Source organism: Enhydra lutris, unplaced genomic scaffold (genome assembly GCF_002288905.1).
Source record: "Enhydra lutris kenyoni isolate GAN:26980312 unplaced genomic scaffold, ASM228890v2 scaffoldscaffold84, whole genome shotgun sequence".
NCBI classification, from domain to species: Eukaryota; Metazoa; Chordata; class Mammalia; order Carnivora; family Mustelidae; genus Enhydra; species Enhydra lutris.
Genome location: NW_019154168.1, coordinates 413,064 through 440,922, shown reverse-complemented (window position 1 = coordinate 440,922; position 27,859 = coordinate 413,064). Strand labels below are relative to the sequence as shown.

General features: G+C 38.4%; 1 protein-coding gene across 1 annotated transcript in view; it reads right to left on the bottom strand.

The window, feature by feature from the left end:
- Nucleotides 1-27,859, bottom strand: part of LOC111161333 (solute carrier family 2 member 13) — a 387,603-nt gene that overhangs the window by 286,384 nt on the left and 73,360 nt on the right. The window contains exon 3 of the mRNA XM_022524931.1: nucleotides 16,358-16,566. Within this exon, the coding sequence (XP_022380639.1) occupies nucleotides 16,358-16,566 (209 nt within the window). The remainder of the gene's footprint in view (nucleotides 1-16,357; nucleotides 16,567-27,859) is intronic.

The following is a 27,859-nucleotide window of genomic DNA, read 5'->3' as shown; positions in this document are numbered from 1 at the left end:
ATTTCTGATCACTAGTAAAATATTAGGTTCCTTACCACCAGGAACAACATTTATCTTACTCAATACCTGTATATACTTGACATCAGATAATTAAACTAGACTCTTTAAAAAGCTGAGAAGCTTATCTTCAGTAAAACAATTAGGCTAAAATAAAATATGCCTCTGACTGTTTTCTCTTAGCCCCTAATGTGGTACCACCCAAGTAGATAAGCATACTTTTAATTACTGAGATATAATTCATAGGCCATAAAACTCACCATTTGAAAGTACACAATTCAGTGGTTTTAGTATACTGACAAGTTGTGCAAAATCACCACTACTACAGAATATTTTCATTGTCCAAAATAGAAATCTCAAACCCCTTAGTTATCACTTCCCATTGAAGCCCCAGCCAACCTCAGATCTACTGCCTGCCTCTACTTACTAGCCTATTCTGGACATTAACTCTAAATGGCATCCTACAACATGAAGCCCTTTTGTGCCTGGTTTCTTTCCATCTAGCATAATCTTTTCATGGTTCATACATGTTGAACCCCTTAGTATTTCATTCCTTTGATAACTGAAAAATAGTCTATTGTACTGATATGCTACATTTAATTTTTTTTTAAAGATTTTACTTATTTATTTGACAGACAGAGATCACAAGGAGGCAGAGAGGCAGGCAGAGAGAGAGGAAGGGAAGCAGGCTCCCTGATGAGCAGAAAGCCCGATGTGGGGCTTGATCCCAGGACCCTGGGATCATGACCTGAGTTGAAGGCAGAGGCTTTAACCTACTGAGCCACCCAGGTGCCCCTGATATGCTACATTTAATTTATCCACTCACCAGGTGATGAATGTTTGGGTTATTTCCATTTTTTTTGTACTATAAATAATAATGCTATGAACAGTTATATACAAGTTTGTATGAGTATCTGTTTTTAATTCCCTTGGGTATGTACTGGGAGTGTCTATGCTATGCCTATGGTAACTTGATGTTTCACTTTTTGAGGAATTGCCAAACTGCGTTCCATTACAAGTGAACCATTTTACACTGCCTCCAGCAGGCTATGAGGGTTCCAATTTCTCCACATCCTCACCATCACTATCTTCTGGGTTTTTTTGTTAGTTTTTAATTCTAGCCAACCTGTTGGAGAAATGGTTATCTCACTGTGGTTCTGATCTGCATTTCTCTAATGACTGATGATACTAAACATCTTGTCCTGTGCTCATTGGTCATTTGTATATCTTATTTGATAAATGTCTATTTAAATCTTCTACCCACTTTTTAAGTTTATTATCTTTTTATGATCTAGCCATAAGCATTCTGTAAGCATTCTAGATATTAGACCCTTATCAGGTATACAATTTACAAATATATTCTCCCATTCTGTAGGTTGCCATCACATTTTGGGGATAGTATCCTTTCACACCTAACAGTTTTAAATTTTGATGAAGCCCAATTTATCTTTTTCTTTTCTATCTGTGCTTTTGGTATCACTTCTAAGAAATCGCTCTCAAATCTAATGGCTATAAGATTTTCCCCCTATGTTTTCTTCTAGAAGTTTTATAGTTTTAGCTGATCCTTTCCTCAAAGTAATTTTTGAATATATTATAAAGTAAGGGTCCAATTTCATTCTTTGGTATGTAGATTATCAGCTGTCCCAGCACCATTTCTTGAAAAGACTATTCTTCCCCCTTGAATGATCCTGACACCCCTGTTAAAAATCAACTGACCATAGATTTATGGCTTTATTTCTGGACTCTAATTCCCATTCCACTGATCTACAGGTGTAGCTTAATGCCAGTACCAAGTGTTTTTAATTACTATAGCTTTGCAATAACTTTTCAGGTCAGGAAGTTTTAAGTCCTCCCCTTTGTTCTTCCTGTTCAAGACTGTTTTGGCTACTCTGAGTTCCTTGCACTTCAACATGACATTTAGGGTCAGCTTGTTATTTTCTGAGAAAAAGGAACCTATAATTTTCATGAGGACTGCACTGAATCTGTAGACCAACTGAGAAGTATCGCCATTGTAATGATGGCATCTTAATGATTAGGTCTTCCAATCCATTTATTTTTCCATTTATTTAGGTATACTTTAATTTCTTTCAACAATATTTTGTTTTCAACTTACAAGTCTTATATCATTATCATTATGATCTGATCGCTCTATCATTATGATCTGACACTTAAGGAAGGGCTAATACATAAGCCTTCATTTAAAATGTCAATAAAACCAAATTTTTTATTTAAAGAATAATCTAGAAACTATCCTTTATGATAAGTAAAACACATATATGAAGAGTCCTAAGATTTTCAGAGTTGGAAAACTTCCGTTTAACATTTCTGTAAATAGGCACTGAGAAGCCAGCACTAGGAAAGAGACATAGAACACTGTGACCATCCTGGCAGATTTACAGAGAAGGTATACATGTGTGTGTACATGCATGTATGTGAGAGATGAAAGGACAGAGGGACGGACAGACATTTAAAAAAGAAAAAAAAAGACCCCAACACTGTGCCATTAACACTTACTGTCTTTTAATTTATGGTTGGAGAAACCAAAGCCCCAAATCACTATGTCATTTAAATAAAGTAACATAGTTAATTAGTGCATGAGCTGAACAAAAATTTGCATTGAGACTTAAAAGAAAGAGGACACTTTAACACAATGTGAGTGTTATCCTCTGGCTCGGTTCCCTAGTTGCTATTTATCACAGATTTTTATCATTTGTAGATATTAATATAATATTTTCAAGTATAGTGCTAAGCTGCTAGAGAAACAATGAAAAACAGGACAGAAATCAGAAAGCCTGTCCTCTTTGCCTTTCTTTCTTGTCAATAAGAGGTAATTCTGATGTGGAAAATACTACCTTTCTAAAAGTTGCTCCTAGTTTTGTTGTAAATACCCCCAATCCTTCTATCTCGTGGAGTCTCTCATAAGAGCAAGTCATGAACATCAAGATCTTCTCAATAATGCGGTTTCTGGGCAGTGTCCCTGGGCAGCTTCCTGTTTCAAAGGTTTGCAGGCAGAGCTGCTAGGTACCAATTTGCCCTTAGAATAAAATAAAAGGCAACCATAGTTCTGCGTTCCATATCACCTAGGATTGTATTTCTTCTACTACTACTGGCACAGAATTTTACCTGTCAGCACCTGTTTGGAGAATTACCACTCCCCAATCCTCTGCCCATGTCGTTTAGGATGGGTATGACTAATACGGCACCATAAACCCTTATCACACACACTGGTTCAGGGGTGGGCACATAAAGCGGACAGGCTCGTAAGAGCCTTCTCTAAAACTCTTGTTGGGAGGTATCAGGAATGGAGTACTGCAGTGCCATTAGTGTTCCTGAGTAGTAAAATTTAAGGCAAAACTAGACATCTAATAGCCACTTTTGGTAACATACAGGGAGAGCCAAGCTGAGAATAAAGCCTACATATTCACACACACAGACCAGAAGGAAGCTTATGTAACTTACATAAGCTACCCTGTCCCTCATTTTTAACTTCAAGCTACACTGAGCTGTGTTTCCAAAATATAATCCAAAAGTGTCCTGATTAATGCATAGTCTCCTAAAATTAAATTCCTCATTCAAATAACGAGTGAGCTTCAGGCACTTTACCTAGGCCCTGGGTATGATAAGGTGAATAATGATTTAAATAATATAGACCAAAAAATAATAATAATAATACAGACCATTTCCTAATAAAATACATTTTAAAGAAAATCTTGAAGCATGGAAATAATATTTTTCTTATGCAGAAATCTTAAAATCCATTGAATTACAGGGTAATGAATGATTAAAAATATGCTCCTAAATCAAAACAGGTTTGAGTTCTGACTTACTGCCACTTACCAGGCAGGGAGACCATGTTTTCTCGGCCTCATTTTTCTTATCTCCCAAACAGTGTACTAATAACAATAGTAACTACTTCAGAGGGTTGTTGTAGGATTGAGAGATATAATAATACCATGTAAAAATCTATGCATAAAGTAAATGTAAATGCTCCTGAAATGACTGTTCTTTTTTATTGATTTCAAAGAAACTGCTGACAGATAAGTTAAAATTTTTTAAAAAATGATTGCTTTTCAAGCCTCCTCTTCAAAAGCAATAAGAAGTTACATGACCTTGTTCTTCCTTTGCTGCCAGCAATTTCATCTGCAGAGGTAACTGGAGTCATATTTTAAAACACACTTTTCAAAAAAACGCTACAGAGTTGAACAAACGTTTAACAAGACTATTAAGCAAGAAATAGAAAAATCTACAGAATTACTACATAAATGATGCTGAGTGTATATCAGTAATTCTTACGAAAGGACTAGAAAGACTATTAGTAAGCTATTTCAAAAAGCAAAATTAAAACATTTTTCACAGAAAGTTTTTGGAAAAATATGAATTTCTAATGACTTTCTGAGGCAGATACATCTAAATATACAGCAGCTAATGAGAACACCACAAACAAAACAAAACACCAATCTTCACATCTAAGGTTCCAACTACAACTCTATGGTCGAGGCTGCCATTTGTTTTAAGACTATCAAAGCCCCTGTAGCCACAGTCCGTGACACACGTTTGGATTTCATAAGGCTCATCTTTCTTAATGGAAGATTTTACTACATTTGAGGTGTGCACACCTGCAATATGGGCGCACTCTGAATTATAATCTATTTCCCATAATTATCAATAAAAACCTACTCATTCTTAAGTGGTATTTCCCAGAGTTAGACATTAGCGAGGGTTTGCTTGAAAATAAATCACGTATTTTATAGCTTTATACTGGAAATTCCATTGTACTCATAAATGCTGTACCTCAAAATTAAGCTATTATTTTTTATTTTTATTTTTTAGAGATTTCATTATTTGACAGAGAGAGAGTGGGTACATGGGAGCAGTAGCAGTGGAAGAGGGAGATGCAGACTCTGTGCTGAGCAGGGAGCCTGATGCAGGGCTTGATCCCAGGACCTGAGCCGAAATCAAGAGTCAGGTGTTAACTGACTGAGCCACCCACGTGCCCCCAAAATTAAGTTTTTAAATTGGGCCCAACATGTTAGAGACCAAAAGAAAAATAATAACAGCCGACACACAAATAAATTCCGAACAGTCTCAATAAAATCCATAAAGACTATAAATATACCCATCTGCCCTTGGAAAGTGGGTCATTCAGCGGTAATCATTATGCACTGAATTACATCTCCTCCTCCTCAGTCACGTGGTGGGGTCCCCTGGCTTCAGGATGACTGAATCCCACACAAAGAAGCCTTCTCCTGTGGCTGGCACTCCATTTCCTCCTCCAAATCTCAGGGATCAAAGGTCAGACATCAACATTCCCTCCTTCCACAGAGTAGAAAGGCAGCCAGACACTGATTGACCTAGTGGTTGTTAGGCAGGGACTGTATCTGGTGGTGGGAATGCCAAGATAAGTAGCACTGTCATTTGTGGGACAGGAGTGTGAAAATCCAACGGAGGGTGATGCAAAGCTGCACTGCCCAGGTGCCGGGAGCATGGAGCAGGAAGGAGCCCCACTCTGTGCCCTCAGAGATAAGAGAGTTCTGAGGAAGGCTGGAGGGCAGGTCTTGTTTGCCTGCTCTGTGAAAGGCCACGTTTATTTCTTCTTCTTTGGGCAGCTTCTCCTTTGTGAACCTGTTACCTACTGCAACAACCCAAATAAAATCATCTCCCTATTTGTTCAGTGCATTTTGTCTTCCACGAAAGGTATCATCTTGCTTTGCCTATTGTCCAAGGAAAGGGAGCAACAATCTCCCTTTGTTCACATGTGAACAAACACATGTCTTGGGGGGGGGCAGGTCCAACCGTTTTGACAGGGCAGCCGGCCACAGTGTGAGATGAGACCTGGCTCTCACCACTGAACCCGGCTTCTGCTGCCCCATCAGAGCAAAGGTGATTCCCTCTGTCCTGGTGGACCTGTGAGGCTGTGGCCCAGGCTTTAAGAAAGCCGTATCTCCAAGCAGTGGTCTCATGAAAGCTCCTTCTTTGGTCACCCGGAGGCTTCCCTGCAACACTCCCTAAAGTTTCCTTCTGTGACAACACACCACGTGCACACTTACACACCTGCCAGACACATTTACACAATGCACTATCTGCGCAGAAATCAAAGGGGACACACCCACGAGTGAATACCAGGTTGAAGAGGCTTCCACACAGATTTAAAAGATAAATAAACAGTGTCCCAAATTGGTCCTAAGAGAAAAACAGAAGCAACTGATAAAACAGAACAATGGTTAAAGAAGGGGTCAGAGAACTGCAGTCTACAGGCCACATTTAATGGGCCTCCTATTTTTGTAAATAATAAAACCTAATAGGCATGAAAAAATAAGCTTTTGGGTTTTACTGGCACAAAGCCACATTCATTCCTTGACATACTGTCACTGCTTTCATGCCATAAGGGTCAAGCTACGGAGCTGCAAGCCCGAAACCATGCGCTCACTATCCGGCCCTTTCCAGAAAAAGATTGCCAACTCCTGGAATCAAGCATCAAAATTAATTCCTTTCTACTCAAAAGAGAAAAGCCCCAAACCTATTCTGCTAAAAGCAAAATCAGAATTATCCCTATAACTACCTTCTCATTAGTTCTTTCAGATGAACAACACTTTACCGCACTCTGTTGACGCCGTACTACTGTGCAACACAATACAATACCAGCATCTACTGGACATAGCAGGAAGAAACAGTTAAACGTTTCTATTTCGGTCTTTTTTTTTTTTTTTAAATAAGGGGGGGGCTTAAAGGTAAACAATGAACTGTGTTAAATTTGCTAATGGAGAATCATATCAAAAGGCCTTCATAGCACATAGAAAATCCCTATTATGCTACTAGTTCTCAAATTTAAACATTCTCTTTATGAGGCAATTTTTACATTTTTCTTTGCAGAGTTCACTGGTTGGATTAAATAGCCAAGCTCAGGTACTGCTGAATCCACTGCCCCATCAGCTCCAACCCATGTAATCTCCCTGCCTGGGGGGTCAGGAGGCATGGTCACTTGGGGTGCTTTGCTCCCCTAGGATGATGGAGTCTTGGCTCTAGTAAAATGAACTGGAAAGATCACCTTAAACCAGATTGCCAAGGAACTTATGACAAGGAACTTCTTTCTGAGAAGGAGAGGGACTGATCCTGTATGTTGGGGTGGTAATTTTGGAGGTCAGAGGATACGGAGATGAGCGGGAAGACACCAGAACATGGGCAGTGTGGAAGGCACCATTACCCAGGCAAAGGGGTGACCACCACAGAGCTAACCCAGGCAATGACAGTGAGAGTGGGGAAGAGAAACTACACTCTTCCCAAGGCAGAAGCAACTGAACTAAATTAGTCAATTGACTTTGAAGGTTTGCCTTCTTGTTATTTCTATTTTATAGCTGTTTTGTATTCTTTCCTTTTAAAAAGGATATTTCTTAAGGAAATCTGATAGGTCCTCAGCTCCCTACGAACATAGACCATGCTGCCCTATGTCTTTTTTCAGTTTCTACATCTAAAGTGCAGGGAGAGGCAGCATGAGAAGCAGAGTTGGCCGGCTGGAGGGAGGACAGACAGGAGAGGCTGCGGAGTGGGGCTCAGATCCTGCTTCTCTCACTGCCTAGCTGTTCAATCTTGCTAGCAGTCCATTTTCTCAACAAAATATGGATCATAATGTGTAATTTTTTTTAAACAATCAGAAAGACTAAAAGACAATATATGTTTGCACACAGGCATCCATTTACAAAAACAGACATTCAGTAAAGAGGAATTGTTGCTAGTATTTTCGCACTAGTATTATTCAAATATGAGTAATCAATGTTCAGACAATCTAAAAAAGGTCTTTGCTTTTATAGAAAGTTGATTTGGAAAGTCCTGTCCACCCCCATCCTTTAGGCAAGAGCAAAAAAAAGATTTTTAAGCTTTATTTTATTCTAAAAGATGTGCAACAGGAGTTATTTTCAAGAAAATATCTTAAAAAGTTTGGGGAGGAAAAAAAGTATACTGAAAATGTGAGACATTTAAATAGCACTTTCCTGTGGTTCTAGCTTCATAAACCTAGCAATTTCCCCCTCAATCTATCTTGCCAAGTATACATCTCCTTACTGAAGGTTACTACGCTTCAAGCAACACAGACACTGCGAAGTTAACTAAAATGCACATCTATGTTCAGTGTTTGGTAAGGTACTGATTAAAAACACTGCTCGGTGGGTATACCAGAGGAGTCAGAGGGCCTAAGGTAGAGTGGTAAAGGAAGGAGAGAAATAATGTTATTTGACCAACCACTTTATCTCCCAAACAGAAGGTGAATTTAAAATACTTTTAAAAGATAAGAGTGATTCCTTTGGTTTAAGATTGATTTATTTGATAGAGAAAGAGAGAGAGAGAGCTGGAGCAGGGGGAGGTGCAGAGGGAGAAGAGAGAATCTCAAGCAGATTTCCCAGTGAGCAAGGGGCCTGACTTGGGGCTTGAAATCACAATCCTGAGATCAGGGCCTAGGCTGAAACCAACCAAGAGTTGGATGGATGCTTAATCCAGTGTACCATCCAGGCACCCCTTCCTTTAGTTTTTGAGAAACATACTAGAAGACCTCTCCTGACATGTGTAAACAGGCAGGTTTCTTTAGCACATGACATGGCTATTAATATTCTGATTCTAGAGGCCATCAATGGAAAGGTCCCATCACTACTAAAAAGTCCCAACATTTTTAAAGAGAGCTCATATACCCTCCACTTTAAGACAGAGAAACTGGGCTTTCTTCAGGATCTTCCTCTCATCTTCTCCAAAGACGAGATAACTGTTAAAGGGCACAGCAATCTGTCTTATCTCAAGAAAAAAAAATGTCCAAACTACGGTTTTATTTACAAAGCAGACTACCACCTCTGCTAAATGATGGATTCACTGTTTAGCTGGAAATGAACTGCCTGGAAGCAGCAACAAAGGAACTACATTCTTTTTGAAATATCTACCTAGTTGGGTTTTTTCCTGCTTGACTGTACTAAATACAGAGCATTAAAAAACATGATGAACTTCACAATGTGTTGGGGGAGAAAGAAAACTCTGAGGCAGTCAAAATTCCTTCGGCCTGGATTCTTTTTAAATGAAATATGGATTTAAGTACACCTTAATAAGAAAGCAGAAAAGATGAGCCTTCAAGAATTACCTACCAACTTATGAGACAATCTGGATTTTCAATATAAATCAAGGAAAATGGCTTGAAAGCCTATACATAATCCAAAAAACGTTTCCTTCTTCCATAAGTAGGTTAAGTGGAAAAATCTTTGTGCTATTCTTTATCCCATGTAAAAGGTGAGTCAATGGCATTTTAATATACAATCTAAGAACTATTCCAATTCTGCCTAAGATATTAAAAGTCCTCTGGGATTTAGAAAAATCAAAGGCAACCTTTATTTAAAACCGTGTTGAATTAAATAGAGTTTCTTTTAAATAAGTCATCATACTTAAAAAAGTAAGTGTTACTAGAAACTGAATAGATGTATATTGTGTTTTAGTAGTCCAGCTTACAGCTTTTTAACTCAAGGACAGAGAATTAAAGCAGCTTTTTACCTGACCTTCTGTTTTAATCTGTTTACCATAGGAGATATGTGGAATAGCTTTGGATGATTTTAGCAATTTTACAACCATGTTGAGAATATTAGATACAGAAATGTTTTCTCTGCCTATATTCATAAAACTGGGGGGTCATCCTGCAGAGAAACAATTGGTCAGTAACTATTTCATGTTCATCCAGTAAATAATATGCTGGCACTACTTTGGGCATACCACCACATGAAGAAAATATAAGCAAAACTACCAGAAATACTGGGGAAAATGACTACTTTCCTCAAAGTGCAGCAGATGTCAACTGCATTCTACTGCAATGTGATTTTGCAGGAATCAGATTTCTAAAGAAACTTTTGGAAGGATTTCTATCAAGACATGATAAATATCTACCCTCTGTGACCTCTCTGCAGAATATGATTTGTTGAAATGGCCACAGGCAATATCAACTCACAGGGAAAGAAATGACTTATGAGGAGATAAGACTTGACGACCTGATGGCAACATCACTGCAGGAAAAATCGAGAAATTTAGCCGTCCCTTCCCACACAGGACAGACAGGACCTCCATGAGCTGGATGTAAATCAAAACAGGTTTTAAACGGAACTCACACGAGGGTCTTGAATAAATTCCCTTCCCTACAATGTTCTTCCTTTTCAGTCTGGAGACTGAACTACCTGACAAAGGCAAAACAGGGAGCCACATCTGCCAGGTTACTGAGTTGATTAGCTGATAAAATTAAACAATGCAAATCTTGCTGGCGTGAATGTTTCTGCAAGATTATACACTGTGCATCAGTCACCTGAACCTTCTGACAACAGCAACCAGTGGGCTTGAATCTAGTTTGTCGGAAGCATCTGATACCGCCTCTGGGTGTTACTTCTCACTTACGTGGATTAAGATTTGCCTCAACAAAGGACAAGGCCAACATTTTCACTGATATTCTTCTGCTCAATAAATCTATTTTGGAAATATCTATGACCTCAGTGACCTAGGTAATAATTAACTCTAAAAAAATTATATATAATTCTTAAAAGACAAGATGCACAAAAATGCTATTTTCCTTTAAAAAAAGAAAAGGCCAGGGTGTTTGGGTGGTTCAGTTAGTGAAGAGGCTGCCTTCAGCTCAGGTCATGGTCCCCGGGTCCTGGGATCAGTTCTGCATGGGCTCCTTGCTCAGCAGGGATCCTGTTTTTTCCTCTCCCTCTGCCTACTACTCTACTGACTTGCGTGCTCATATACATTTTCAAGTTCCCTGGGCTGACCCCATGCTATAAACAGATTTGTAGGAGACTGCTCTCCCCTGCCCTGAGATGTGCCCTCAGTTTCTCCCTTGCTTTGCCACTTTCACTCTATCTACTGTTGCAACAATGCTGGACAAACAACTCTGTTCTCCCAAAACAGCTTTTTCTTCTCTGGTGTTTTGTATTGGTTCTACAACAATATCTGCAGGTCACTCTGGGGAGAAAAAGCCTTGTTTACCTTTTCCTCCCAATGATCCTGCCTTAACACCCCAGGGCAGAGCAGAGAAGGGAGCGGCTGGAATGGTGCCGAACATGGGAGACTTTCCCTAAGCCCTGCCTACAGGGCTTCTGTGTGGGCCTGCGGGCACCAGCTTTGGCTGTCCTTTCACCTCACCCCAGGAATCTACTTCTTGCTCTTTGGTGCAGGATAAGAAATTGAAGACCTCAAGGAAAAAAAAAATGTAACTATGTGTGGTGACGCATATTAACGAGACTTACTGCCATTTCACTCTGCGGTTACACACATGCCAAACCACTATGTCACACATCTCAAACTCATGTAATGTTGTGTGTCCACTATATTATCAATTAAGAAAAGAAAACTGAAGAAGTCATTAGGGATTGCTTTCCAAGGAGATAGTATAAAGCATTTGAATGCACAAATTTCATTTCTAGATTCTTTCCTAAGACGGCCTTCAGAGGAGTCCTGTCTCTTGTTGACTGGTTTTACTTTTCCTGAGGTGAGAGAATTACTGCTACAAATTCAAGCTCCTGACACAGCCTCTCTGCTCTTCTCTGCGCCTGGTACATCAAGAGATGACCACCTGATTCTGTAATAGAGGCAGCTCCAACTCTTCCTACCCTGCCTCACAGATTTGCCCTAGAGGCGCTTCAAAGGCTCTGAGTTCAGTGTGTCAAACTGCAGGGTGCACATCCTAGGGACTGTACACGAAAGTCATGGGACACTTTGAAAGTCAATGAATGAACACTCGTTATCTAGGAAATATGCTTCTGAAGTAAACAAGCATATTATAAAACAGAACACAAACTTTTATTCATCCCTAGGATAAAACATAAAAATTCAAATCAATGTTGGGCTCACTGCAGTTGCCTTCTGCTAGAGAATCCAGGCCCCAAAAGGCCTCTCTCCACTCACCATTGAAGCTATGTGGAAAAGTTAGAGAATCACTGCCTTAAGTAGTTACCTAGGTCTCGCTCCAACTTCTGTACATGAATTCATGACACTAGTACACAGTACACTAAAGTGACAATCCGTAAGAAATAAGCAACAAAACAATGAACATGATCATGTGTATTATTTTGTACTCAAATTTGGTTTTAGTCCTGGAAGTAGTAATTGTGTCCCTACTAATTCAAAGCTTAGGCTTGGCAACCTGGCATAAATAAAGATGAACAGTTCTTACTGCAAGGCCTGAAGAATCTGGCACATGTGCACTTCATAACGATTATCAAAACTTGCAAGAAAAATTAATCTGGTCCACTTAGTGAGACATATAATTTGGACCTGCTATTCCTTCTGCTTGGAACACTCATGCCTTCAGTTCTCTGATCTGCTGGCTCTTTCTCAGCCTTGACGCTCACCTCTTCAGAGAAGCCTTTCCTAACCATCCCCCTGCAAGCCCTCTATAAATGTTGTCCTCCTGTTTGTTTCCTTTCACGCCATTACTACAATTTTTAGTTATCCAGGAATTCTTTCCTCTTCATCATCTGTGTGCTTCTTCCAAGAAGAATGGACCAGAACCTTGTCTCATTTACTGCCACACCCCCAACTCTCTTGAGTGTCACTCAATAAATATTTTGGAATGAAAGGCTGCTGCATCGTATTTAAAAATTAAAAACCAGACACTTCTCACAGATTTTTTAAACTCTAGAAAATATCAGACTGTGGAGGTATTATAATCTGGCCCTCTTTTCTTACAAACCTAAAAAGAAACTGAGGTTTGGCAACTCCTAGAAAATCTTTTTAGGATTACAAACTAGGGGTGGAGCCTGGATGCATCTTCCATTTCCCTGGTCTCCCACGCCAGGGAACTTTTCCAAATGAAGCTGCTGTTACCTCCACTCTCACTTCATTAGTCCTGCGGGATGTATGAACAGTGTTGAATACAGGTAAAAACCAGCTGTTTGCTTCTTTTCCCATCAACTGTCCTTCTTCCTTTTTTTGTCCACTCTCGTGGAGAAATCTTATGCTGAGGAGGCTGACCTTTATGCCACGTGCAGAAGAGATGGCACACAGTGACAATCCAATGCTGTTCCACAGCATGGGCTGTGGCTGTGCGGCTGACATGGCCAGAGAGCCACCATATTCGCTACAGAAAATCATAAAGCATGTCTGAAGCCAGGAGAAGTCAATCCCATATGCACTGATCTCTCACACATTCAAAAAATAATTTAATTAATACATACTTCAGTAGCTATGCCCATTTTCCTCAAAGAAATCAAATTTAAACTCCAGGGACTAAAATAAAAAATCCCATAAAAAGAGAAGGGCCACATAAGTAAGTACCATATCTGTCACAAGTTAACAAATCCACTGGAAACTCCCAGAGAAGGACATGGGGACTGATGTGGAATCAGACCTATTTATTAAGCTCACAGGCAGGTAGCAGATAAATAAGCCGCCATGTCTGATGATAAAATATTTCTCCCCTAAAAGAAACAGGGGTCATGCACAACTTCTTTCCAACCTCCTGCAATATCTGGAGCTTTCTGCAGTGGCTAGGCCAAAGTTCTCCCTTCCAGGCAGCTGCACTCCACCGCCCAGAGTTCCCAGGCTTAAAATGGGGCTCAAACTTCACTTTGTCAAATGAACCCAGGCTACTCTCTAACCCTGCAACACAATGGCTGACTTGTCTTCCCTGGACCAGGACATTTTTATTATTTTGAAATTAGCTGTTTTTCCCTGTGTATTTGTCCACCTAGCCTATCATGTCCGAATGTAGAGTGATTGCGGGCCAGGACCCTGTCAGGGTGTTAAGACAAGCCCTAGTACTCGTCTCTATTTTCCAACTAAACTGACACAGAGTCTCGCTCCTGGACATCACAATGCTGAAATAAAATTCACACGTGTGCAGAACAGGTTTTACCCTGATCAAGTTCCTCAATCATAAAAGTGAGGCCCCCAAATTACTTGCTATTTAACCCTAGCAAATCTGCCTTGTGAATTCATGCCATAAATGCTAACAATTCTGCACTTTTGAAAAAGAACGTGAGATTAACTTTAAAATTAAGCAAGATGATAGTACACAAATAATACAAATCGAGAAATGGGTAAATTGTAAATCCTATTAGTTGCAAAGTTTAAGGTATTTACCCAAGCATGGGACAAATGTTATTAAGATTCAATGCGTAACACAGTATTTTTTAAAAACATGGACATTGGGGAGGGTATGTGCTATGGTGAGTGCCGTGAAATGTATAAGACTGATGATTCACATACCTCTACCCCTGGGGCAAATAATACATTATATGTTAATAAAAAAAAAAAAAAAAAAAAAAACCTGTGCCAAATGTGTATATTATTTTATCTTTACCCAAGAAAAAGGGCCCTATTTAACTCCAAAAGACCTCACATAAAAACTAAAGCAGATGCGGATAATTATAGTCCTAAGTACCTCAAGTTTCTTAAGAAACTTGATTATACATTCCAAATCATCATGAAACTCTGTATGCACTGTCAACAGCTGCATGCCTACACCAGTCTGAAATTTTTCAGTAGGTCCAAATGGAGCCACATGGTCAACGCTTTATAGTCAAATCAGTAGTATCCCTACTGCTGAACAGGAAGGCTTTTTTATTAAGTTGTCGTCTTACCCTTTACATAATAAAAACTTATGTTCTCAATAGTATTTAATATAACCTAACAACCTGAAAAGTTTTTCCACTCACACATTATCAGCACCTGAGCTTCAAGCACACAGATTTACTACAAAAACAAGCTCATATTTCATGCAAACCACAGCCAAGAGAAATTCAGACAGGCGCATAAATGAAGGTATTTATAATTTAAATGAACATTTAAAATAGTATTTTTAAATTAACATAATGTTCAACTCAGTAAAAGTAGATTATTTTGTTCAGAGCAAAATTCTCTAATACTTGAACTAACATGTTACTCTGGAAATGCGGACAGTGCCAGATACATGGTATATGCCCACTAACTTTGTTAAAAATGACCTTGGGGCACCGGAGTGGCTCAGTGGGTTAAGCCTCTGCCCTTGGCTCAGGTCATGGTCTCAGGGTTCTGGGATCGAGCCCAGGTCTCTCTCTGACACACAGACACACACAGATAAACAGACACACACGTCCTGGGATCTAGCCCAGTATCGGGCTGTCTGCTCAGCAGGGATCCTGCTTCCCCCTCTCTCTCTGCCTGCCTTTTTGCCTCCTTGTGATCTCTCTCAGTCAAATAAATAAATAAAATCTTTAAAAAAAAAAAAAAAAATGACCTTGCCCTAGATTCGGCTCACTGTTCACTGGGGCTTTGACCTCAGCAAGAAAATAACACCACACTACTGTATTGCATATATATAATCATAAGTAAATCAGGTGTGGCTAACACGGTCACCAGCTTCTGCACAGCGTTTATTCTATTATTTCAGGAAAGCACAGCCTTCAGCTCCACCAAAAATAATAGCACAAGAAGGTGAGGGAACACACCTTCCAAGACCTGTGTGACATATATCGATATATGAGGGTGGGTGTTTGCCTCAAGTATGAAAAATAATCTAACACAAGTCAGCATGTCTCTTTGGGTTACCAATTAATGTCGGGGCAAAAGGAAGGTTGGGAGAAAATGAGACAATTTTGGGAACTGTGAATCTAGCAGCGTAAGGGTTACTGTCGAGAAATGTATCATAAAATGTCTACCTTACATCATGTACATCCTGCAAATCACTTACCCAAATCAGATTGTCAACATTAGAGATCCTGCCTGAGACTTGGCAAAACCCTACATGATTTCTTCTCTGAAAAGAAATTCATCAACATAAATAGACTAGAAACTTTTTTTCTTGGTTTTCTGACATGGTGAAATGTTGATTAGACAATTAAAGACTTTAATGAAAACAGGGAAACACAAAATTATTCCAATACTAGGATCTCAAGGTATTCTTATTCATTATAAAAACTGATAGGGAGATTAGTGTAACACATGTAAGCAAGGTATTTAGTTTTACTAAGGTGATTTATTTTAACAACAGTTCACACTATGACTTTTTGGTTAATATGCATACATAACTATATATATCTTAAAAATATATACATATCAAAAATTACCCCTATACACAAAATGATGACAACCATGTCAAGTATATCCAATTCTTAAAGAATAAAGTAGACTATACAAAAATAAAAATAGTAATTATGTAAAGATAGTGATATAATGGGGATAGTTTTTCCTTCTTTTATAACATTGTATCACTTTGAAAACTGAATTAAAATATATTTATTTTGACTTGGTTATATACATAAAATCGCTATCATCATTAAATAATAGCAAAAGAATATAGTTCCTAACTTTATTTGGTTCCTAAATAAAACTTCTATGCAGTTTTAAAATTCATATAAATACAAAATGTACATACCTGAGCCAACCTCTTTTTCCTCTTCTTCAATGTTGTTTTTGATGCTATCATATTCCTCATCAATGGTCTGGTTACCACGCATTTGAGACAAAATTCTACGGGCTTTCTGAGTCTGTCCTTTCTGAATCAGCCATCGAGGGCTTTCAGGTAAAAACAGAAAGCCAAAAAACTGTATAACTGCTGGAATTGCTGCAAGTCCCAACATGTACCTGCAATAAGAAATTCATGTATTATTATAAAATTTGTACTTATTAGTACTGAGTATGAATAAAAGGTTTGTGTTCACCATATGGGGAAATAGTATCTAACATTAAATTAGAATGATTTTCCATGTGTGTGTCTGTGTGTGAGAGGGAGAGAGACACCAGAAAAAAGAATATTTTTATGCTATAGTGAGAAACTGAAAAATGAGAAAAATCTAATTCTTCTCTCTTACACAAATTACAATAAAAGGGGCAAAAGTCACAGTAATTATGTGTGTACATTCTGAACCACAAACACCATGCAAAACACCATAATCACCGTCCCTTTCTAATACTAATACATAAAATTCTGTATTTTACCATAGAAAATGAGGCTGAGACAAAACTCTGATAATCTGTTTAAAAAAACATTTTTCATTAAAATAAATGCCCCCAAACTATTTATTTTTTTTGCTGTGTGAATGATCAGTGATGATATCATTTTGCCATCAAACATCATGTTCCCCTTCATTAACCATGGAGAAGCCCAGAGCAGAAATAGTCAGAAGCAAATAATCATTATCAAAATGACAGAGATACAGTAAATAAGTATATAATTTTAAATCCATCAGAGAAATAACAAAAATAGTAATATGAGTACATCAGTATCAAAGATTTCTCCAAAATTATTCTGACCACTGGAACGATCTTCTAACACCTCTCTGCTGTTAGGCCTCCATCTTTTTTTTTTGGAAGTTTTTCTTTTTTTTTTTTTTTTTAAGATTTTATTTATTTATTTGACAGATCACAGGTAGGCAGAGAGGCAGGCAGAGGGAGAGGGAGAAGCAGGCTCCCCGCTGAGCGGAGAGCCCGATGCGGGGCTCAATCCCAGGACCCTGGGATCATGACCTGAGCCAAAGGCAGAGGCTTTAACCCACTGAACCACCCAGGCACCCCAGGCCTCCATCTTTTTAAATTTAGATTAGATAAACTGCGAGGTTGCTTTCAAATGGAAACTTCTATGGATCTAGGACATTTGCATGTTTTCTGTTGATCCAAATTCTCTGGATATGTTCCATGGCAGATTTATGATAGCAGATCCCACAAAGCCAACTCTGAGTACATAACAACCACACTCACTGATATTCTTAAATCAATTAGAAGTCACTTGACTCAATACACTTTTTAAAACTATTCCAACTTTTAAGCTATGCTAAGCCCAAAATAGAGTGAGCAGCCTTGAATCCTCCAGATTTACAATTTGTGACAGAAGTCCATTACTTCTTAAACAAATTTAATTCCAAAAACAGCAGAAAAAAAATAATATAATTGTCACAAGGGTGTTAAAACTACTTCTCACTCCAAGATACTTGCAAACGACATATCTGATAAAGGTTTGGTATCTAAAATCTGTAAAGAACTTATCAAACTCAACACCTAAGAAACAAACAATCCAGTTAAGAAATGAGCAGAAGACATTAATAGACATTTTTTCCAAAAAAGACATATAGATGGCTAACAGACATATGAAAAGATGTTCAACATCACCCCTCAGCAGAGAAATATAAATCAAAACCACAATGAGATATCGCCTAACACCTGTCGGAATGGCTAAAATTAACAAAGGACACAAGCGATGTTGGTGAGGATTTGGAGAAAGGGGAACTCTCTTGTACTCTTGGTGGGAATGCAAACTGGTGTAGCCACTTGGAAAACAGTATGGACTGTCCTCAAAAAGTGAAAAAAGGAACTACACCACCACCCAGCAAATGCACTACCAGGTATTTACCCAAGGGGAAAAAGTACTGATTTTTCAATTTTTCAAAAAAGGAACATGTGCACCCTGATGTTTATAGCAGCTCTACCAATAACAGTTAAATGATGAAAAGAGCTGAAATGTCTCACTGACTGATGAATGGATAAAGAAGCTGTGGGTAATATATACGATGGAATATTAGTCATAAAAAAGAGCGCAATCCTGCCATTTGCAACAACATGGATGGAGTTAGAGTATATTATGCTAAGCGAAATGAAATAAGTCAGAGAAAGACAAATATCATATGATTTCACTCTTATGTGGAATTTAAGAAATGAAACAGATGAACATAGGTGTAAAAGAAGAGAGGCAAACCATAAAACAAACTCTTAACTATACAGAACAAACTGAGGGTTGCTGGAAGGGAGGGAGATAGTGGGGGAGGCGGGGAGGGATGGGCTAAATGGGTGATGGGTATTTAGGAAAGCACCTGTTGTGATCAGCACTGAGTGTTATATGTAATCACTGAATTCTACTCCTGAAACTAATATTATACTACATGTTAACTAACTGGAATTTAAATAAAAACTTGAGCCAAAACAAAACGAAACAAAGAGTATCTCTCACTCCAAACAGTAGTTTAAAATACACATGGAAACAGAAAAATTAAGACTTTTAAAAATAAACAAGGTTTTGATGACTAAATGAATTATTTGGCTTACAGTAGTAAACAAAATCTTATTAAAAGTGTTTTATACTTTAATCCATGAGCTGTGATACTTATACCAATACTTAATCATTCCTTCCTCTGCTAACCTACAGAACAGTGTTTTAACCTCCATTTATGTCACTATATCTCATATTATATACCTGTCTCACCTAATGGTGTATTTAACTTTGTATTTGACAAAGCACCTAATAAAATATCTTGCACACAATAGGCACTTAGTAAATGCCTTAAGAAATGATACAAAAGCACCTATACATCTAAACTTTCTGTATTAGCTAGACAGAAAATAAGTATACTTCACATTTGTAAAGCACTGGTTCATGCAGCAATTCTTCTGGATCATTTAGCTCTGCAAAATTGGTTGCAAGGTAATTCCTTCCAATTAAACTGTTTGTTATTCCAGATATAATCAGACCTTTTCTGAGGAAGATGTCCTATCTGAAAACCAGATGAGAGCGAAGATTGCCTCACACAAATGCATGCTTGTGGCAGCTTCCTCTTAAGATGTTAAGTTGTACAACCAAATGTATTACTTTAACGTATATTTTATTGCTATAAATGAATGACATTTTTATTCATGTGTGTTCTCTTAAAGAAAAGGTTATACACAACTGTATTGCCAATTACTGACAATTATGTAAAAGAAAAGCAATAAATGGCAAATACCAAATATGTTGGATTAGGAAACAAATTTTTAAAATCCTAAAAAATGGAAGGCTATGTGTCATTTCTCTACATCTTTCATGATCTTTCCTTCTGTTCTCCAAACCTCCTTAGTGATGAACTAAGATTAAAGGGCTGCACAGAGTACTTCAAAGCAGCACTTGAAATGAATATAGAAACTGAACCATTTTCAGGCCTAAAGATGCCCACATAATACTGTGCACTTTACTACTCATTATTTAACCCTAGTACACAGTATTTCTAAAAACTAAAAGAAAAAGGAGAAGGGAAGAAAAGGGAAAGACAAAAAGAAAACGGAAAATATACATATTAGCTTATGTTTCTAAAGCAAGTTATAGAAAACAGACTACTTCAGCTCTCTAGTCCTCTAAAACCCAGGAGTCTAGGTCTGAAATAAACAAATCAGTGCCCTAACACTAAGATGAATGGCACCCAGCTGCCAACCTTTAAGGATATTGAGACCTTGTCCCAGACACTAGGCAAAATAAAACATACTTTATACATTTACATCCTAATGCTCCTAATGCTTCTCTTCTAGAAGTAAAACAAAGCTTATTTTACTAGATTTTGATTACCTTTCAGGATGTACAGAATTTGCCACACCAAAATGAGTCTCTTTGGCATAAGGATTATTTTAGGCTGATTATCTTTAAGAAACTGCAAACATAGAAAAGCTCTGAAAACCAAACAGAAGTTACCCTTTTGTAAGAGGCATTTACATTTACAAGGGAAACCTCCATTTGTAAGGGTGTCCCCCTCTACCAGAAAGAGAAGGATAACTCAATCTTCAGAACTCTTATCAAAGAAGGTAAAACTTAAATCTGTATCACAACCTTACCCTTGTTTACTGTGCTTTTCCTGGTAATCTGTCTTAACTGACTCCCCATCCCAAAATCTTCTTTTCTCTTAAGATGAACATGGTGAAGGCTTTGGCCACTTTAGGGAGTTACTTAGTTTTATGTGGGTCTCTCCCATTTATACAGAAAATACTAATGTCATTAAACTTTTATTTGTCTCTTGTTAAGTGATCTCATGTCAATTTCTTAGACTACACAGAGGAACTCTGAAGGGTAGATAAAAATTTTTCCTCCCAAACAATGACAAAAGTATTTTGATAATAATAAATTTCCAAGGCTTTATAGAGACCAAATACATAAGATGGAGGGTAGCCGTGGTTTATGATGGAAAGAGCATAGAAACAGACCTGGGTTTTATTCAGCCCTGGGCATACCAACCATAAAAGCCTGGTCAACTTATTTAATATTTTATTTTTTTTTTTAAGATTTTATTTATTTGACAGAGAGAGATCACAAGTAGAGAGAGAGAGAGAGAGAGAGAGGAGGAAGCAGTCTCCCCGCTGAGCAGAGAGCCCGATGCGGGACTCGATCCCAGGACCCTGAGATCACGACCTGAGCGGAAGGCAGAGGCTAACCCACTGAGCCACCCAGGCAGCCCCAACTTATTTAATATTTTAATGCACAGCTGACAACATCTATTTCATAGGACTGCTGAGAGAATTAAGTGAAACCATACAGTTGGTACCTAGAATGGAGAAGGCACTCAGCAAAAAATGTTTTTACCACCTTAATTCCTTCACTTATCAATTCAGCGCAACTTCTCTATCTCAGCTGTATCATTCACCCAAAAGTCAGTAGGTACAACTAACCAATTTCTTTCTTGAGGAAAAACTGTTGCTCTGATAAAGTACAGATTGGAGAAGATGAGAAAAATAAAGAGATTGCCTGGCTGTGTTACTGATGAAAATTTTATCATGAGACTAAAAGAACAAGAACTCCACAGGCTTAGGGCAGTATGTATTTGGGACTCCCCTTGATTCTTCGAAATCCAAGGAAATCAGGAACCACATGAATGACAAAAACATACTAATAAGATAAACAGTCTATTGACAAACCAGGGCAGTCAATCCCCGCAAAGAAGTGCTACTTATTGGGGCGCCTGGGTGGCTCAGTGGGTTAAGGCCTCTGCCTTCAGCTAAAGCATCCTGGGATCGAGCCCCACGTTGGGGTCTCTGCTCCCCAGGGAGCCTGCTTTCTCCTCTCTCTCTGCCTACCTCTCTGCCTACTTGTGATCTCTGTCAAATAAATAAATAAAATCTTTAAAAAAAAAAAAAAAAAGAAGTGTTACTTATTGATATGGAAGATCTCATTATTATAAGTTAAATCAAAGGTTCTAAACCCTGGCTTCACATTAGAATGGGGGGAAGGAGACTTTTAAAATATACCAGTGTCCAGGCCCTACCCACCCAGGATTTTGATTAATTGGTCTTGGCTTCAGGCCCAGGAAATTCTGTTTTATTAAAAGCTCCCCAGGTGGTGCTAATATGCAGTCAGAGCTGAGAACCACTGATCTAAGTGTTTTTAAAAACCCAGGGGGCGAAAGTGAACACTGAGCACCCAAGGTCCATACTATAAGGCAAAAGCTATTTATCTTCTGGAGGCACACCAAGCTGACAGAAAGGGAAAAGCAGGTTCAGAACAAAAATGCCAAGTTTTCAGGAACTCTAGAATTCTTTAGAATCTTCTGTGGCATCCTGACCACTCACAGAGATATCTTTTTAAACTTTCTCAACTGGAGTTAACAAATGAGCTATTTTCGGTCCAACTAACTGTATCGGCACCTGCCTACCAGTAAACTAAGGATGGGCCCTCATATGGTGAGCAATGCTTTTAAATGGTGTGGCTGGGACATCTATCACCAAAGGAGACAAGCCTAACTATTTTACCTCAGATTAAGCCTTCTTCCCAGTGCCAAGAACTGAAGCTCTGTCAATCAAAGATCCTGCTTTCCCAGGTGAAAGACCTTCTCCTGGTAGTACCTCACATAAAACCAAATAGGTCCTGCATTGAATCCATATTTGCAGCCATTCTTGTTTTATAGGAATCATACTGCTCTCACCTACAAACCTTTAGGTTTTGTAGGAAAGTATCCTCTAATAGATGGCCATTCAGGACACAGAACTGTGTAGTTCATAACTGCCCCACTTCTCTGATAACAAAATGGTTACCTGATAACATGGTCTACCGATAACATGATGAACACATTACTTATTCTCTAGTAGTTCCACAGTGATGATTGTATTACAAATATATTTTTTTAAAAATCTACTTGAGGGACGCCTGGGTGGCTCAGTGGGTTGGGCCGCTGCCTTCAGCTCAGGTCATGATCCCAGCGTCCTCGGATCGAGTCCCACATCGGTCTCCTTGCTCAGCAGGGAGCCTGCTTCTCCCTCTGCCTCTGCCTGCCACTCTATCTGCTTGTGCTCACTCTCGCGCTCTCTCTCTCTCTCTGACAAATAAATAAATAAAATCTTTAAAAAAAAAAAAAATCTACTTGAATGCAGCTTAGACATGTAATCACTTAGGAGCAGCAAGAGTAATAGCTAAGACATAGCACTAGTTACTCTGTGCCGAGCACTGTTCAAAGGGCTTAAGAAATGTTAATTAATTTGTCTTCACAAGGACCTATGAAGTGGGTATCATTAATGTCCCCATTTTAAAGACAAAGAAATCAGGTATAAACAAGATAAAGAACTACTAAGAAGTGCAACTAGGAGAGGGTGGGGGGAGGCGGTAGTTGGGGGGATAAGGAAGATAAAAATGAAACAAGATGGGATCAGAAGGGAGACAAACCATAAGAGACTCTTAATCTCACAAAACAAACTGAGGGTTGCTGGGGGTGGCGGGTAGGGAGAGGGTGGGTGGGTTATGGACATTGAGGAGGGAATGTGCTATGGTGAGTGCTGTGAAATGTGTAAGCTTGATGATTCACAGACTTGTACTCCTGGGGCAAATAATACATTATATATTAACTTAAAAATATATATATATGTGTGTATATATATATATACACACACACACACATATATATATATATCAAGGCACTCTTGGGGCACCTGGGTGGCTCAGTTAAGCATCTAGCTCTTGATTTCGGCTCAGGTCATGATCTCAGGGTGCTGGAGTCAAGCCCTGTGTCATGCTCCACACTCAACAGGGAGTCTGCTTGAGATTCTCTCTCCCTTTGCCCCTCCCCACCCCGCTCTTTCTCTAAAATAAATTTTTTTAAAAAATGGGACGCCTGGGTGGCTCAGTTGGTTGAGCAGCTGCCTTCGGCTCGAGTCGTGATCCCAGCGTCCTGGGATCGAGTCCCATGTCGGGCTCCTTGCTCAGCAGGGAGCCTGCTTCTCCCTATGCCTCTGCCTGCCTCTCTGTCTGCCTGTGCTCACTCCATCTGACAAATAAATAAAATCTTTAAAAAAAAATTAAAAATAAAATAAAATCTAGGCAATCTGGCTCCCAGTAATGTTTATTGTAAGACATGCTACAATAAATGTTTAATGATTAGTTAACTTAATTCTGCAGAAATCATAAGAGAATTTATCTTAACCTCATGTTTAAAGACTTTCAAGGATAACTTTTTAAGTTTCATTGTTCATTCACCTCTGTTAAATGTATAAAAGCACTGCACAACGATTTGGCAAAGGGGCTTCCTGAGAGCAGTCAAACCCAGTCATACGGAGCACAGTACGTGACAGAAAGATACCCATGGGAAGGGAAAGCACAGACCTGCTGGTGACAAATGGAATGTATTATTATTCCCGACACCGGAGTTTTACTATGAAAGTAATCAACTATGAATTAAAAGAAAATATCTCATTTGTATGGGCAAACTTGTACTGCTTACTTTGAACACTATGCCAAACTGAATTTGAATTTCATTTTTAATATACACGTATATTTTTCACGTAGGAAAAAATATAGGTAACATGGCAGGAGATAGTTTAAAAGATGACTGCGAGCAAAAAAAAAAAAAAATTGATTTGATCCTTTAAAACTATTTTACATGAGGGACATGATAGAGCTAACATTGCTTTCCACTACATTTTGGTTTTCAATCTCTGCCTCCCAAAGGCCTCTCTAAGCCTCTCCCTTCCAAAAGGAATTGTGCAAAAGTGAGGAAGAGTATCTTGTATCCACATGCTATTTATTCCTCCTCTTCTCTCTGTGCTTTAAGTTCCCAATGCCTTACAACACAAGAGATGTGTGATTTATGGTTTTAATTATAAGTCAAGCTATCCTAGAAAAACTATCATAGCTAAGAGAACTGTATTACAATATATTATATTTAAAGCAAATTGTATGCAACTGTTTTTACAGCTCTTACGTTCTACTAAGGGAAGGCACTTCGGTGTGAGAAGTGTACAAGGGTTTTTCGGACACTGCAGTCAGGTAGCCAATTATCCTGAATAGAGCCCTGAGAGCATTAAGGTGCAGTTCAATAGTCACTTCCTTATTTGTCTACTAACCTCACATTGCTAAATGTATTTTTCAACCAAATCCCTCTCTTATATTCTTAGTCACAGAGAATCTTGCTATTTTTCAAAGCACTCAAATTAGGTCAGTGATAATCTTTGAAGTTTGTCCTTTGTATAGTAAGGATTTTTAGCAATATTCTCTAATATCCAACACTGTCTTAAAAGACGGTGTCTTAAAAAAAAATCAAGTGACAACCTGTATTTATAATTCTGATAGTTTTATTTCCATTCTCTGTCTTCTAGCTTGCATTCCATTTAATGTATTTCCTACTGATTTATAAATCATGTTCATGTTAGCCCTTTCTGAATAACACAGCAAAGTTAGAGGAATATCATAAATATTAAGATACTAAGCCTTACTCTTTAAAACTCTGTAGTTTCCAACTGGCATCCTTTTACATAGAACTGTGAAATAAACTCTAAACCACTTCTCCCCAAAACAGTTCGTTGAAAATAAAAAGGGTCTGCAGTTCGACTCAGTAAATTCTTCGTTAAGTGTTACCTAATGAAGATTTACTGTATTGTTTGGAAGGGTAAGGCTGAATTCCTATGATCCATCTGAGGTGTTTACCCAGCAAACATCACCTTAATGCACATTAAGTCCCAAAGTCTAGGCCAATCATTAAGCATCATGAATGCACTTAAACCAGAGACAGTGTTAGCGCTGTGTAAATCTAGAAACATCCCCCAAGGTGGAACCTTCTAATACATATCATCTACCTTGTTTAGGGTAATGAAACATTTTCCCCTTAGAAAGGCAAATCTAACCCCTTCAAACCACATTCAAGAACACTGTTTCTTCAGCCCTACATCTTGAGCTACTTGACTTCATTGTTCACGGTTTCTGTGGATTTTGTTTTTCATGTATTTCTCATATGCTTAATAATCATGAGTTATGCATTTACTAAAAGATCTCTATTTTAGGATTTACAAAAGAAATGCTCACCATCATTTATCAATCACAAGACATTTATATAATAATCACCAAATATAAATTATAAATTATGGGGAGGCCTGGGTGGCTCAGTCATTTGGGCATCTGCCTTCGCTCAAGTCATGATCCCAGGGTTCCTGAATCAATCCCCGCATCAGGCTCCTTGCTCAGCAAGGAGCCTGCTTCTCCCTCTGCCTGTCACTCCCCCTGCTTGTATGTGTGCATGCTCTCTTTGACAAATAAATGAAATCTTCAAAAAAATTATAATTTAGGTATATGTTTCTACTTAATGCAAGCTTTAGATGAAAAAGGATGACACTGAGTTTTGCCTCCTGCTAAAATTACAACTCACCTGTTAACATATTTTTCAATTTTAGTGCATGACTCTTAACTCCATTTTAAGAAATTAAAATAATAAACTGAGATCCCAGGCTGGTAAATTAATTTCCCTCTGCCTTCAATGGCCACATAGAACATCAAAATTGATGACTGACATATCTGATAATCTGTTGGCAACTAGAGAGTAAAAATGAGACCAAGGCTGAAAAGTACATAAGAGAAAAAAACAAACAAACAAAAAAAAACAAAAAAACAGTATTTCCCAATTGGAGTCTTCAAGTAAAAAGCAGGTGATATATGATCAGCAAATGACCAACTTTTGTGTTTCCTGGTGAATGATTCTGTGTAAACTATTAATGAAAAATCTTGCCAAATATGTAAACATAAGAAAAAATTAACTCTGTGTAGGTAGGGGAAATACCTCAAAGTGATTTGATATTGGTATATCAGGTAGGTAGTTTGGCCAAGTTTATTTACAGTGTTGTGATTACAGTAGAGGCAGTACGATATGCTTACTTTGACAGAGTAAGATGTGATATTAAATGAATGTGTTTTGCGCAGCTATTATGTAGTTTTCAACTACATGGCAAAATACAATGACTTGCACAAAATCCACAGTACTGGTGCTAGAAAGAATGCACACACAACCATACCTACACATATCCCTTTTCGGGGAGGGGGGGGTCACTCTGAAAATCTTCTATATCCAAAGATCTGGGCTAGGGCTTTGGGAGACATTGATTAGCAGACATCCTTCGCTTCAAGGAGCTCATACACTAGTAATCATCAAACAAAACAGGATTACGTTTAATTGCTATGACTGAGGTTTTGGCACAGGGTAGGAACAAGTACAAAAGTTATTTCAATGGAGGCTGTTAGAAAAAGTGTCGTGGCAGAAACATTTAATTTAGTCACTGGCCGATGCAGAAAAGGGATATAATGGAGGGAGCTAACAGAAGGTGCAGGTCAGTTTGTAGGTACAATTTGCACATAATAAAATGAAGAGATCCAAGGTATACCATCCTAATAGTTTTGAAAAATATATATACCTTTATAATGACCACCCCAGTAAAAAAATCGTAACATTTCCATCATTCCAGAAAGTTCCTTATACCTCTTTCTAGTCAATCCCCACTGCCACAGAAAACCAATGACTTAATTTGTCCCCATAGTTTATTTTACATGCTAACGAACATCATATGGAATCATGGGAGACTGTACTGTTCTGTGTGTAACTTCTTTCACTCCTGTTTTTTGAGAGACATCTACATTGCTGTTCTATTTCATGGTTTATTTATCTAACCTTACTGGTCTATTTTGATTACTTTAGCTTTATACTAAGTCTTGAACCCAGAAGGAGCTCTCCAATTTCATGCTTCAAGATGGTTTTTGGCAATTCTAGGTCCTTTACTTTTCTATAAAAACTTTTAGGATCACCTTGTCCGTTTGAATGAATCTGAAAGATTGTAAATGGTGATAGTGGACATCTCTGCCTTGCAACTTACAGTCAGGAAAAGCACTGCAGCTTTCACCCCTGGGTATGAA